Raw genomic sequence first — 15,509 nt, 5'->3', positions numbered from 1 at the left:
TAGCAGTTGAATGTCTAGTAGGGAATACCTCTCTGTTTTTCTGGCTTGATTATGATAAAAGAACAAAGGCTTTGTAGCCTTTTCCTTCTTAAGGACATCTGACCACCAGTATGAACTGTCTATTCATTAAATTATTTCTATTATAATCTATTCACTAAAATTAATTGAGCAAAAATTATTATAATAATTAATTATCCCAAATGGAGATTAACAGAATTTAGAAATCTGTCGTGGAAACAAAAAACAACAAAAAGGTAGGAGCAGACTACTTCTTTAGACAGTCCACCAAAGTGATCTTGTTCTTAAATCTCTGAACTTATTTGTGTCTTTAAAAAAATTGCAGTATTTTAGAGGCACTTTACATAGAATAAATCCTCTTGGGACTGTGTAAGCTGACATACAATATAATTATGATCATTGGGTAAATGTTTATTCAATTCAACAGGATTTTTCTGAAACAGAGAAGATTAATGTTTTGTTTACACTTGAGTAGACAATCTTTCTTTCTTATAATAGTGATTATAACAAGGTTTTAAATTTATAATACAAAGCCACATAGCCACATAGAATACAAATACAAAGCCATATAGAGAAAAATAATGTTTTAAAAATATTAAAAACCATTTCTCACAAGAATACATCTGAAGGTGAAATATAACTGATACGTGATCAGGTGACTGACCAAACAACATCTGTCTAGATCTTGATTTCAGTGATTCCTGAGTATATGCCAGCTCAGTGCTGGTGAGGCGCTTCTGTAGCCATGCATTAAGAACACATAAAAGATTTTGCTGGTTCTTGGCCTCCATGCAGAACAATGACTTTAATTTTAGAGAGGCCAGAAATACTTCTTGCAGAACAGCATGGTCCTTCATGCCACAGTCCTTATTCAATTCAGTCATTTTCGTCTTTGAGGTCAATAGGAGTATATTCTGCTTGGGCAAAAAGGTACTTAAAACCCTCTTAAAATTGGGGCAGCAGAGATCTGTGATTGCTTATTACTACAATACAGAGGTGGAATACTATGTCAAACTAAATGAAGGTTCAAGAGTGCAAGTTATATACAGGAGAGAAGTTAAAGGTATATCCAAGTCATGCTGACCTCACAAAGGAACAGCTACTGACATCAGAGTGCAGCATTTTTGGCTTCAAATTGCCTACTTCTGAATTCACTTGGCAAATTTTTAATATACAAATAAAATGTGTTTCATCAGAATTTCTAACTTGCCCTCTTCCAATGTTCTTGGAATCACTGGTAACTGGAATATGCTAAGCATAACTAGCTTAAAGGTCTTCAACAAACAAATAAATAGGAAAGCAAGCAAGCAAGCAAACAAGTTTCCTGTTATTTACAAAACCAAAGCATAAGCAAAAATCTACCTTCACCTACTTGGCAAAACAAGGTCACTAAAGCCAGAAAGGCTTCTTTTAGTGCAGTGCCCTGCACCTGGCTTGGGTACCACTGATCCCTGCCCTGGTCTGTGCCAGTGTCTGCCCACAGAACAGCCCAGGGAGGTCTGCATGTGCCCAGGAGTGAGGGCAATTGCTCCATGAGTGGCCACACACCTTCTGCCACAGCTTGCCTTGGCTTGAACAGAACTGCCAGCTCACACGGAAGCTGTGGCTGTGATGGTCCTAGGCAGGCTCAGACCTCACCTCCTGTATCTGTCCCTTAAAAGGAGCAACCTGAGCTCTCAAAGGACACCTCTGAAGTCCTTTATTTCCAGGGTAAAGAACGTGCTTGTGCTTTCTCTTCTCTCCACACACATTTCCTACCCTCCTCAAAACTGCTGTGGTGTATCTTTTTCTGAAAAATATGCATCGGTGTCTATGAGAAGGCACCTGGTCTTAAGTTGTCCCTAAGAAGAATTGGGTCAGAGGCAGCAGCTGCAAGCAGGTGGCCACTTCTCAGGAAAGACAAGCACTTGAGATGCAAAGTATTACATACCAAATGGCCTAGGAATTCCTGTGACAGCAAAATGTTGTGACTGTGAATTGAAAATGCCAAAGGAGAAGGCAGGCAGCTGAATTCTGAAGCCAGCTGGGGGCACAGATCCCAGCTGCTGAAGCAGCCAGCCCCAGTGGAGGAGCTGAGGTGCTGAGCATCACCCTGAGCTCTGTGCACAGGAGTGAGCAGCACAGAGGCTCTGCCACACCAGATACCTCCTGCAGCAACATCCTGCAGAGGCCCAAGGTTGCTGTAGCAACCAGAGTAATTTAAGAAATATTGAGAGAGAGAGACGGAGATATTGTACCAAGAGCAATAAAATAAAAAAATAGAGCATGTCTTCAAACATCCTATTGCTCTCAGAAAGCAGAAAAGGCCACAGAGGAGCCATAAAGGGAGCAGGCAGTTTAAGGAAAGTGTGATTCTGAATATGGTGTTATACATTGCAAGATGCTAGAGCACAACAGACCCCGAGCAGTAAACACCCCACAAATGAGATTAACAGTCTTGCATCCTTTTTTGACATTTTCTGCTGCCAGGCACTTCCAGAAGGGCAATAATAGGAAAAGCTGTCAGCAACGAGGCTTCTAAATGAACAATAAAGGCGAGACTGACTCACAGAGACAGACATTTGAAATGGTGACTGACTTACCACATTGTGCTTTTGGCTATGTTATAATAGGTCATTTTAAAATGGGCTTCTTTCTTTCCCTTGACCATGGAAGGAAAAACAAGGTGATTTGTCAGAAGCCTGTACTCATCTGGGAAAAAGAAACCTGTTACACCAAGGAATTTCCTGTTGCATTTGACAACTGCAAAACAAGGATTTAAGTTTAAGCGAGAACTTATACATTAAACATGTTCTCTGAGGATTGTGCAACTCCAGTTTTCACCAATACAGATATTTTCACAATATTCACAATACAATATTTTCACCAATACAGATTCCTCAAAGTGGGTTCACAAGAACCTCACTCATATAAAGCTGTAAGAAAATTAGGTATTTCTAGAAATATCATAGAATCATTCACCAGTTTCTTGAATGCTGTCGAGAAGAGTGGATCAAAATCAACCAACAAGCCTTCATAAAGTACCTAGGCTTGTTTTATTTTCCTGTATGATGTGAAAGGCTGAGGGTTTCTTTGTGAGGGCAGAGACAGTAGAGACAGGGGGATACTTTAGAAGTGCTGTCTCCTGCTTAATCTGGCTACTTTTTTTCCATGTTGTTACGTGTACAGCTATCACTCTTCTCAAACAAAATGCTGCAAAAAATTATATATTTGAAGACCACTTAATAAGTACAAAACCAATGAGGATTGAAATACAAGAATTCTCATTGTCCTTTACTGCAACAATAACCACATAATTGCAGGGTTAGTGCTGCAAAATAATTTGTATTCAGGTGTAACAACTAGTTCTCAGAGATATTATAGTACCAATTTTCTCTGACTTCTCTGTTCGTAGGAGTAGTTATTTTAAACAATCTGATCTCCTTAAAATAAATTAAAATTATAATTTCAATGTGCAAACTCTCTCCTGTTTGTCTAAGATGCTGAGACACAAGGCTTAGTTCTGATTAATTTGGTTGTATAAAACAGTGACTTCCTGCAATGAGGTAAATGAAATTACAGTGGTGTAAACCAGATGGGAGCCCAGAATCATGTCTGCACTGATTGAGGGTTCTTTAGTAAATAACAAGCAAAATATTTCAGAAAAAATATGCTTCTATTCTAAAAGCAACATAACACACAACTGCAGAATATTAATACTGTTTGACAGTATAACAACCTGGATTTTAGCTTGAGTTAATATGAGAGGATACTAAACAGCTGCTTCAGCTGCTCCAGATGTCATGCTTTGCTCAGGGGAATCTGGGAATGAATTTCCCTATTTAAAGGAAATCCCCTGGCAGCCTAAAGACAAACTTATGATATCCATTCTCCAGCCTCTTTGTGTAAATCTTTCCAGCTCTGCTTGTAGGCTAAGACTATCAGAACTAGTTTTTCAGAGCACATGGGTAGGACAGACAAGGGAGCAGTATTTCAGGCAGATGCCCAACAGCAGGTTCATCAATTCCCATCTGGAGTGTATCTGCTTTCTCTCTTGTAGTCCTCTGTGTGGAGGTGAGTGCTTGTGCAGAGCCACAGCCTCTCTGCTGGGCTGGGAGTCCTCATGGCAGCCTGAGCTGCCCCATTTTATCTACTGATGTGAGCAAAATATCACACAGGAGCACAGGTGAGTGTGCACCCCAGTTTCCAGCTCTCCACTCAGCAGTGGCCTCGTGCAGAGGTTTCGCTGGCTGTTGGTTTGCAGCTCTCTTCTTTTATCACCTCTTGTGAAACCACTTCTTGTGGCATTCTGAGAGGTCTAAGTACTCCTGTGCTAAATTCAGACTAAAATTAAGACTAAGTGCACCTCATTCTCTCCAGGCCATGTACATAGCAGCTGTAAGTCTCTTCTAGTGGCAAACAGGAGAAATCTGTTTTGCAGCAAGTCTGATATTCCAGCCATCACCATCTTTTGCTCTGGGAAGGACTTTGTTGAAGCTACCCATGGTTGCTCAGCCAACACAGCATTAGGCAGCTTCCTCCAGCAAGCCTCTCTATTTTTTGTGAAATCAGAGGAAATCCAAGAAGGTAATTTAGAAGTGGGCCACAGCACATGAAGCTTAGCCCTACAGCTGTAATCTATTGGCTTTCTTCCCCAGATTCTGAGGGAAAGTGGCTCCAAATCACACTCTGGTTAAATTTCTTCTAACCTGATAGGTATTAAGGCAGCTCACTGTTACCTTCTACCAGAAATAACAAAAGACACCACCCTGTGATAACAACTAAGATATGTAAAGAACCTCTTTAGAAAGGCAATATTTTCAGAAGAGATTTTTAAAAATAGCACTATACCATTAATGAAGAGAAAATTAATGGGGTTCATAATGCCTACCTTTAAACATGTACAACACAGATGCCTGTATCCAAACTGGTAATCTGCAGTCTCTTTAGGGGACATCAGAGGGAAACCATTCCAGGTACAGAGATAGTTCCCTGTACCTCTTTAGATCCATACCTGTGTGGGGATGGCTGCTGTCCCCCTCTGCTGACTATGAGGCTGGATAGTTGTTGAGTTCAGAGCACATATTTGCTCTGAATCATCACACTGTCTGGCCTTTGGTAAATGATATTCACAGAAAAATGGAAAGAGTGTGAGTGTGACAGGCTTCCATACTGATACATGTAAATAAGGCAATTCTGCATAGACTTTCATCATAATGAGTCATCACAGATTTTTTTTGTTGAGGTGTCAGAGCACCTGTTTATCCCTATTTTAAAATTGCTCCTTAGGAACAAAAAACACCCCAACTTACACATTTCCCATTAAGACTGCACATATGAGAAGACCTTGAGGGCTTTCCCTTTCCTTCTTGCATTAGTGTGAAGTTTCAATCCATTGATGTCCTGCTCAGAAGAGCTGACAGCCAGCAGGTAAAAATGCCCGGGAAGATCTCCACTATGATCCAGTGCTGTCATAGCAATGTCAGGAATTTTCACAATAACATCAACATGGATGCAGGTCAAGTTTCCTGATTTTTCGTAGGAAGAATCTTCATTATATTCATTAAAATCCTATTGATTTTGTAGCAATGTTAAAGGATTTGCGTAGGTACACATTGCTAGAAAATGTTTGCTACCATTCTGCTTTGAAGCTGTGTGTTAGGCAAGCTCCTACAGAAGGTTTGTTTCAGCTGTGCTGAACACCCTTGTCTTTACTGCCAGGTAAGAGGACTGAGTGCCTTCTGGAATCTCAGCAGTGTTTCAAAACTGGTGTACATTAAATATTTTGGTGCTGCACATGATCTTGGTTTGCCTCACTGGTCAAACCTGTAATTCTCAGCTGAGTAAAACTCCATTCTCTCAGCAGTCTCTCTAGTCAACCCTTCAAGAAGGAGGCTTTTCATGTAATGGACTAAGAGACTTCTGCAAACACCTAACTCCTGGCCAAGTTGTACATGAAAGTCATGGTGCAAACTAATGTACCTGACTGAATTTCTGGACTTAGTTTCTGAGCTAAAATCCCGAAATATTGTACTTTATAATGTGACTCACTAAATTGGAGTCTCCGGGTATTCTAAGACAGGATGTCAGGATTTGCCCCTGAAAATTCTGCTTATGCTTTTAAAGGACCTATGGGAGCTTGAATAATTCATTTCCACCCCTTCTTTTCCCACTCAGTTTCAGCTCTATCCCACTCTCTGCTTTTTCTTCCTCCAAAAAACCAAACACAATTCCTCATTCCCCATTCGACAGCCACGTTTTTTTCCATGCAAATGCAAACCTTGAGTTATCTTAAGGGTATCAACAATATTCAGATTTTTCATAACAGTCCAAGGTGAAAAATGAAACAAAATTTCATGACTCACCATTGTGCCACATTGATGGGCTCAAAACAAAATGTTACCATCCATGTTTTCCTTAATAGCAGAACATCTCCTGATATTAGGAAAGGTAATTATAAACCCTGCTTAATCATGTCTTATCATGATAGGTTAAAGGTACTATAGAGTTCTCTACCTATAGAGAACTCGTCTATTTGGAGTAGATTTGTGCTCAGGGACAGACCTTATATAAATAGAGTTGCAGAGAAATAAATGTGTTTTGGCTTCACTGGTCCTGTTCCTCCCAGTTTCAGCTGTGGGAAGTTGCCTTAGTTACTCCTAATTGTTCCTAAATATTGGGCACATAAGTTCCTAAAACTCAGACACAAAGGATTTCTCTGTGGTTGTCACCATGTTGCAATCTGAACTCTTACCATGAATTTATGAATGTACAGTATAATTTTTTCTGTGTATAATATGGGAAGTAGTATAAACTGTGAATATGTGTGCATGTGTGTGTATGTATTTAAATACACAAATAAAAAAGTAATGCCCACACCAAGTGAATCCTGAATACCTTCAAACTTAGACACCACAGACTTGGGATATCTAAAGGAGATATTTCCAGTACATTCAGAACAATTGTGTATTTCTCTGTTGCCAAAAATCGTACTTCACCTGATGCTTGTTTGTGGTGCTTGTGACACTCTCCAGCCACATTCTCAAGATAAAATACCATGACAGAACACAATTCAGACTTCCCATGGGAGTTCTCTTGATTAAGATTTTCTAAATGCATTTACATTATTTGACTTCGGTTAAAAAAAAAAAAAAAAAAAAGAGTAAAAGTGTAGAAGTTTACTGCCAGAGACTAACTCATTGAATGTAATGGTGTCTTGTGAATTCAGAAATATTATGATGAAGAGTGTGAAAACTCTTTTTCTTTTCAATAATAATTAAGGGAGCTTAATTCTGATATTGTAGATGAAATATTGATATTGAGCCTTGGGAGCACAGGCAAGGTTTATGATGCAGTAATCAAGATGTGAGTATTGACTTGTGGGAATGAGGACAATGACTGCGCATTTTCCTAGGCAAGGGGTAGTAATTTCTCTGAGTAATTAAATAGTCTGTGATTTCAGCCATTGCAACATAGTCCTTTCAGCTTTACTGTGTAAGTTCTGAAAGTTACAACATTTTTCTGGGTCCCCGTTTCTTCTTTGCAGGGTTGAGTTGTTGGGTTTTTTTGTTATTTTTTAATTACAGTCTATTACAAAGGATCCTGCAGAGCTGTGAAGTGAACTTACTGAAGGTGTTACTCAGTTGTAGTATACAGATCTGAATTATTGAAATATCATTAAAGGATCCTTTTTTCCAAAGTCACAATTGAATTCACTTTCTCAAGGTGTCAAAATTTTTCTTTTACTTTGCTGCCAATTAGGTGTGCATTGTACAGAAGAGAGACACCAAGAAAATGTATGCCATGAAGTACATGAATAAACAGAAGTGCATTGAGAGAGATGAAGTTCGCAACGTTTTCCGGGAGCTGCAGATAATGCAAGGCCTGGAACATCCCTTCCTAGTCAATCTGTGGTAAGAAAATCTTTTAAATGCCTTCATGGATCTCTCATTTTCTCCTTGTTGTTGAATCAGTTCAGAGTATGGAAAGCTGGAAAGTTGAAAAGAGCAAAAGATTTTTGGGGACGTCCTTTGTTAAATGTGTTAGGTTTCACAGGGAGTTTTGTTTTTCATTAATATTTTTAAGGTGTCTTTTTTAATATGAACAATAATTTAAACATCATATTCATCTGTTCATTTCTGGTTTGGTTTCTCTCCAAATTGTTACAACAGTGTGTGTAAATGTATTGTCCTGTCCCATTTATTTTTGACAATATATGGACTAAGCATCTCTCATAAAGCTGTGGAATATCAAAACCAACCATTAATCTAATTTTTTTTTAGTTGATGTAGAGAAAATTCAAAACTCAATTACTTTCTAAAAATTACTGTTGCAGGAAAACAGAAAAGTGCCTTTTTGTCTCCTGAATTTCCCTTATTTTCTCCATGCTAGCCACTGAATCTTTTGGTCACACATGAGTGTGAGAGAATGCTGGCCAGGCAATGACTAGCTTCAACTACACCACCAGCTTAAAATATTTGCTGGCTTTTATGTAGTGTGATAACACTTGTTGGCTTTTATAGTGATAGTAGTAATGGGATGCAGTTTTTCTCCTTATCTAATGACCTGTATCATTCAGAAAATAAGAGTGGAGGGGACATGAACTATTACAATATGAAACTTATTCAGTTTGTGAATAGCTGGATTAGCTGCAGATAGTTATAATGCACATTTATCTTGTGTCTGATGAGTTTTAGCTGTGTTACTTGAGGTCACTGCCTAACCTACAGTGTTCTGCCCATCCCTTAGCTCACTCCTGGTGCTAGGTTAGCACCTTTCAAAAATTAAAAGCCAAATTGTGTGCTGTTGTGAGTGAATATAGCTTTAGTATAATTGCACTCTGTTACAACTGAAAGCATTTGAACCCAAAATTGATTCCAAATTCAGTCCAAAAGGACCTAATTATATACATACATATGTGTTCTTCACATGATATGAATGATCTGAGCTAATCTAATACCCTGTTTAGTCTTGGGATTTCTTTACAAAGGTATGGTATATCTGTGCTTAGGAGTTCTCTGTTATGTATTTCCTTTTTTGAAACCCCACTAACTTTTGTTCTGTATCAGGAGGGGTGGAAATTTCCACTGTGTAATGAGACACTGTACAGAAACAGTCATAGGTTAATGTGATCTGAGAGATAAACATAGCAGTGCTGAAAGACTGAAGATCAAATATTTATTGTGAAACAAAAAGAATGCTAGATTCCTGTTACTGAGTTATAATCAGATGATAAATATTCTTTCTCATTTTCTTTTTCATTCCAAAGATTAAACATGAAATAAACAATACCTTAAAATGTATTAGGCATTATGATACCTTTTATCCTTCCTACACTTCTAAGATACCATCACAGGTTACCAAGATTCAAATGTTATACTATATGTGTGTATGAGAAATGCAGAAAATGAAAGAGAAATGTAGTACTCTAGAGTTACAAAACGTTTCAGGCAAACAGACGCTATCCAAGATGCTTCAGTGCAATAACAATGTTTTATATTTGATGTCTCTGGCAATGGTTGTAGTTGACCAATCTATCTACAAGCACTGATCTCTTCACTCTCTTCACTGGTGACAGAACTCGAGGGAATGGCCTGAAGTTGTGTCAGGGGAGGTTTAGGATGGATATCAGGGAAATGTTTTCCCCCCAGAGAGTGGCTGAGAATAGGATCCCCAGGGAAGGGGTCACCAGCCTGACAGAGCTCAGGAAGTGTTTGGACAATGCTCTCAGGCACAGGGTGTGACTCCTGAGGATGGTCTGAGCAGGGCCAGGAGCTGGACTTGATGATCCCAGTGGGTCCCTTCCAACTCAGGGTTCTCTGTGGTTCTGTGATTTTGTATGAGGCTCTACTGATATCCAGGGACTCAGACTAACACAATTGGAATTGTAGAATTTTTTCCAAAAGCTAATTCCATTAAACCTCATTATTTTCACCTGAAGTGTTCACCTCAAACACTGTACATTCAAACGTCTGGTGATTCAAAGCCCTGACTCCAGAGTGAGCTACTGAACTGCTGGAGAACCTGTGTTTCACCCTGGGAAAGCAAAGGGAAGTCTTGAGCCTGACCCTTCCCAAAATCAATCTAGTCTACTTTGAATGACTCTTTCCTTCTATCAGGCTTATAATGTGTTTCTATAAAAAATTAGCCTAGAACAATCCTAAAGTAATTTAAAATAACTTGTGATATATTTCTGGAGTGTCTACACTTGCAAGCTGCAGTAGCATTTTCCAGACCTCTGACTTCTATGTCTCAGATTTCAGATGAATTCCAAGGTATTCTACACATTATCTTCAAATAATGACTTTTGTTATTGAACTGCAACAAGGGCAAAGCACAAAAAACATAAGTGATGCATGAATAATGGTCACATCTGTTCTGTTAACACTAAGCCATATGAAGCTTTTAAACATATTAATTATATTTCATTTCTTTAATATTTGAAACTACATTTTTATTTCTACCATGGGAAAAGGAACACTGCAAGTATGAATGGAATAGTCCTTAAATATGCTGTTCCCAGAAATAACTTATTAAAATTACATTTTCATTGATTGCTGGTGAGCTAGCATTCTGTTTAATGTATTTCTATTTGCAGTTTAGATGCAATAATAATTTGCATCAAATACATTTACATTGTAGTTATAACTCAGATGATTAGCAGGAATCCATGAGTTTTCCTCCTATGAGTCAATTCCTGACATGCTAATGGAAGGAAACAGTTGAATCTGCATTTCTTCTGTAGTAATTGCAGCTAGATTGGTTTCATTTTTCAGAGTTAGATTTTGCTGTTTGTTTTGTTAATTGCACTGTAAATGTACAAACAGACTGTAAGAGGAGCTATTAACCCTGTATTGTTTCAGAAACTGGAATATTAATCTAACAAGGAACAGTTATGTCATGGTGTATGGGGAATAAGATAAGTTCAGCTTGTTTAAATGCCAAAGTTCATTTGGCCTAGTCTGTTTTTCTAGGCCCTATCACACTCTCTTAGGGTTCATATCAATTTTTAGAAATCCTGTCTAAGGTATGATTTTAATGACTAAAATCTAGAAATTAAAATACTTTTTTTCCCCCTAAAATATCATTTTCTGTAACAATAATTTCAGTGTCTTTTTTTTCCTCTTTTTTCTTTTTTTTAAATTGAGATGAATTGAATGGGACTCCTGTGTATTTAAATTCAAAATGTCAAATCCTAAATCAATATTGAAAAGTATATATGGAGGAAATTTCATCATGATAACTTTTCCATAAGTTTGTGGTACTGTCCCTGACCAGAGCAACTTATTTTCAAAGGTTTATAAACTGGACTTCAACATAAAATTAAAATAGTACTAAATCTCCTAACAACTCCTTGAACAAAAGGGAATACTAACTAAGCATATTAATCTTTCTTTGAGAAATTACATCACCAAAATAAAAATTGGCAATTTAAGAAACAAACATGAATACTGGAAAGTCCTTTAGTTTTTCATGATAACTGAAGAAAGTAATGAAATGTGTGTATACAATCCACCATCACTCAAATTCTTATGGAGAGAAGAGGAACAGGAAAGAAGGTAAATGTTCTGTGGTGGGTGGTTCTGCTGGATCTATCAGTAACCACAGCTTACACAAGAATACAGAGCAGTTCATAAAAGACAAGCATCTCAACTCTGAAAGATCTCTATTAAAAAGCTTTTTGAGGCGCATGCATCTTCTCTGAGCTTTATTAAATTTAACTTCACAATCTCAACCTATAAATCACATTATTTGAAGCATGAACTGTCTTTCATAACATCTGACACAGAAAGGAATCATTCTTCTGTAAATGCTCATAAAAGCTTGGAGGATAACTGTTTTCAGGATGGGTTTGGGGTTGATTTATAACCTTCATTTTAGAAATGAAATTGAATAAATGCTTAAAGCCAGTTTTATCACCATAAGAGGCATTTCTGATAATAGAGATTCCTTCTTAAAATAAAATGCAGTCCTGTTTTTTATCAGACCTTTTCTTTTTGTCATGGGTATTTCAAGCATAGATGAATGGGCTGTAGAAATGTCAGCTGCCAGCTTGGTCCCACCTTGAGACTGTTCCTCTCTAGTATTCAGCATTTTATCCATGTTCATCCTTCCCCAGATATCTGAGTGTCCCCTGGGCAAGATGAGTGGTGTTCCTGAAAGTAATCATGTTTTAAATGTACTTCTTACAACATGCATTAGGACAGAGCCAAGAGCCAGGTTGCTTGCCAGGTACCAGTGCAGGTAGATCTGGTATTGTGTGACTTTTCCTTGATCATGAAGAGATGTCTGAAGCATCCACTGGCTGCTCTGAAAACAACATTGCTTACCACAAAAGACAGAATCTTTTTATCAGAAAAAAAAGAATCATATAACAAAGTGGTTTCTATGCTGATAAGGAACTGAAAAAAATGAAAAAAATTGGACCATTTCTCAAAAGTTTTGAAACATTGAAGTGATCTTATTTTTTATAGCCTTGCTACTTTTTTTTCACTTGCCAGAACATTTTCTAAAGCAACAGAGGGAGAAGGATAACCATTTTCTTCTTTTCAGCTTATAGGTCACTTTCCTAGTATAGACAAAACATTATGTTTGATTTATTTAACAAGCCATGAAGAAGTGTTAGCTGCATTTTCAGAGTGGCTATATACTGTGATGGGTTTTTTTGACTCACCAGTCTATAGAAACTGGATGTATTCCATGACAGACCCTCAAAAATACATTACTGCTGCCAGCTACAGTAAGATGAAGTTTCAAATCCAGTGAAAACTGAAGAACACACATTGCAGCCAAAATGGTCATGCATTTCTGAGTTCATCTAATACCCCAATATGCCTTCAAAAGAAAGAGGAGGTAAAAGAGAGGGAAAAAAAGGGATTCTGGACACAAGAAATAATTTTTTCACTTTTCTCAAGTGTTGGGTGTGTTGCTCAATGTACACACAGATGCAGATACATAACTGGAAATTAACACTTCCCTGTGAAAGGTGCTCTTTCTAGAATATTTTGGGAGCAATGTCATCTTGGACTATCCCATAACATGGATTTGCTCCTCAAGTTGGTATCAAAATGTGCATAAATCTACAAATTTAGGGAAGCAAGAACACCTGACCAAGTGTTTTACTGCTGGGTGGAGATGAAAATAACCAACCAAGGAACACCAATTACCTGTCAGAGACCAAGGCAACGAGAGGAGGTGGTTGAGGTCAGGCTCATGTGAGCTTGTTCAGTCACTGTGGTCTTGTGGCTTTGATATAGGAGGCCTAATGTGGAATGAAAAGACTTTATGGGGGGATTCAAAATTCCTTTTCTGACATGTGGTGTGACTGGTTTTCTGAGCTTCACAAGACACCACAATAAAGGCTGTGAGTAAAGTTCATGACCTTTCAGAATAACTGCATTGTGTTTCTGGAAGGGAGCAGTGGGGTTGTGTTGTTTGCTGCTCGACCCAGGCTGGGTGTTTGCAATTGGCCTGACAGCCCCATGAGCAATAAAAAGTCCTGATGAAAAGGAAAGGTAAGCTGTGCTGATGTCTGTCCTCATAGTGTGTGATGGATTCCAAACATGTCATGAAAAAATCCTGACACACATTCAGTTTTCCTGGAGGGTAATGAAGGTGCTTGATGATCTTTGCTCTCCGGTTACACCCAGCTGGTTTCTGGGGAGCAAGACTTTGGTGTCATCCTCATTGGCTGTGTCTATACCAATAACTTAAAACTAGGTATCCTATCTGGGCTCTCAAACCCAATATTTCATATTGCAAGATGTTTCTGGGCCCACCCCCAGCCTCTCTCCATCCCAGAGGAGCCCCAGTGCAGAGAGGCTGTTCCCAGCAGCCTGCACACCCCGTCCCTGCCTTTGGGGCTGGCCAGGATCAGACTTGTCTGGGCCACTTGGTTCATTTGGAGACAGTCACTGATGTGTTTATTGATGCAACATGTGCTTCTTACTTTTGTGAGTTTAGCTGAGGTGATGAATGCCAGGCCATATAATCCTGGTCTATTCCAGATATCTGACAGTGTCTAAGTTTCTTTTCCAGCCAATAAGAGAGTGCAAATCAAGGGAGGAAGATATATTTAGCATCTTGCACAGATCTTAGATGGGTAAATTATTTTTGCTATAGATGAAGCAAAGGGTGAGTAGTCTTCTCAAATAGCTAGATCAATTCATCACTGCATTAATGTAAATCTGAGATAGGTGAAGATATTGAAAAAGACTGAAAAAAAAATCTTTTCTCTAGAGACTTAGAAGAGATAATAATGGAAGAAAAAGGGCAGAAAAGGTGATGAGGCAGCAGGAAGGGTAAGATAATTGGAAGAAAAGAGTACAGAATAGATTTGACTTGAGTTGTAAATGTTCAGGATATTATTTCTAGCTGTGGAAATTACATTGGACTCAACACTGCCAGCTGGTAACCTCTGGGTGTTTGTGCTAAATGAATGTTACCTGCAGCATCATCACCAATTGATGAATGCGCGATCCAACAGTTATTTATTTTTTGCTGATTTTAATAACCTAAGATAACAATTGACAGTATTGGGACACTGTTGGATAAATTCTATCCTGGTCACTAATTGTTTCCTGTGAGAAATTGCTGTCACCTTGAAATACATATCTTTGGGCTCAACTTTAATACATCCCTCTTAGAAGCGGGAATTGGCCTTTGGCATAGTTTAAGTTTTGATCTTTTTTGCATTAGAAACTGCTGCACGAGATATTTCATCTCCTGTGTGCCTCTCTGCACGCTGAGACCCTTCTTAGGAGCCTGCCTTCTGCATCATTCTTACTCTGCTTTATTTGCTGACCCTAATAAGCTTTTCTCACAGAAAGCTTCCACTGCAAGAGAAATCTTACTATAAATATTGAAAAATATCAAACTGCTGGGAAAAATAATCCCTTCTGTTTCAAAAATTTTCATTTCCAGATGTGTTCCTCTTATGAATTTGCAATTCTTACCTTGCTTGGCCTTCACAGAGGGGTAGCTGCAGACCTTCTTGAGCCTGGAGGGAGTCTAGGCCACGTCTCAGGTTTGTGGTGTAGACAGCTGCAGAAATCCTGTGCACATTTATGGCAGGAATGAGTGTTATTCCTTTTGAGCAGATGCAGAGCTCCAGTGCTGTGGCAGGGGCATTCTCAAGATAGCAGGATTTTGGTGCTCTAAACCTAATGTGATGTGAAAGAAAGAAGAAAAGCACTTAGAAATTGCTTCAGACTCCTCAATTGCCATTTTTGGCAACCAGAAGTGGTTTTTCTTTTCCTTTATTTTTTTTCCATTCTCTTCTTTAAAGGTTATGAATGCCAAGCACTATAGCAAGAGTGTGCAATTAGACTGATAAGCCAGGTCCTGTAGGTAAAGGGGCTCTTTTGACACAGTAATGAGTACATCATGTAAATCTACTCTTTTCAGTCAGGATCAATTCTTACCTCTGCTGTGGGAACTGGGACTGCAATTAGCCTGCAGTAAAGGCTCTGGTAAGTGTAGATTACACAAGATGCAGCTCAGCACTTTGTTAA

The 15,509-nt window shown here is 38.5% G+C and overlaps 1 protein-coding gene across 1 annotated transcript in view; it reads left to right on the top strand.

The window, feature by feature from the left end:
- The window catches only part of STK32B (serine/threonine kinase 32B), a 158,577-nt gene that overhangs the window by 29,734 nt on the left and 113,334 nt on the right, over nucleotides 1-15,509 (top strand). Inside the window, exon 3 of the mRNA XM_063401606.1 lies at nucleotides 7,759-7,910. Within this exon, the coding sequence (XP_063257676.1) occupies nucleotides 7,759-7,910 (152 nt within the window). The remainder of the gene's footprint in view (nucleotides 1-7,758; nucleotides 7,911-15,509) is intronic.

This window comes from Prinia subflava, chromosome 7 (assembly GCF_021018805.1).
Source record: "Prinia subflava isolate CZ2003 ecotype Zambia chromosome 7, Cam_Psub_1.2, whole genome shotgun sequence".
NCBI lineage: Eukaryota > Metazoa > Chordata > Aves > Passeriformes > Cisticolidae > Prinia > Prinia subflava.
The sequence above is the reverse complement of the archived record's forward strand: the minus strand, read 5'-3'. Positions and strand labels throughout refer to the sequence as shown.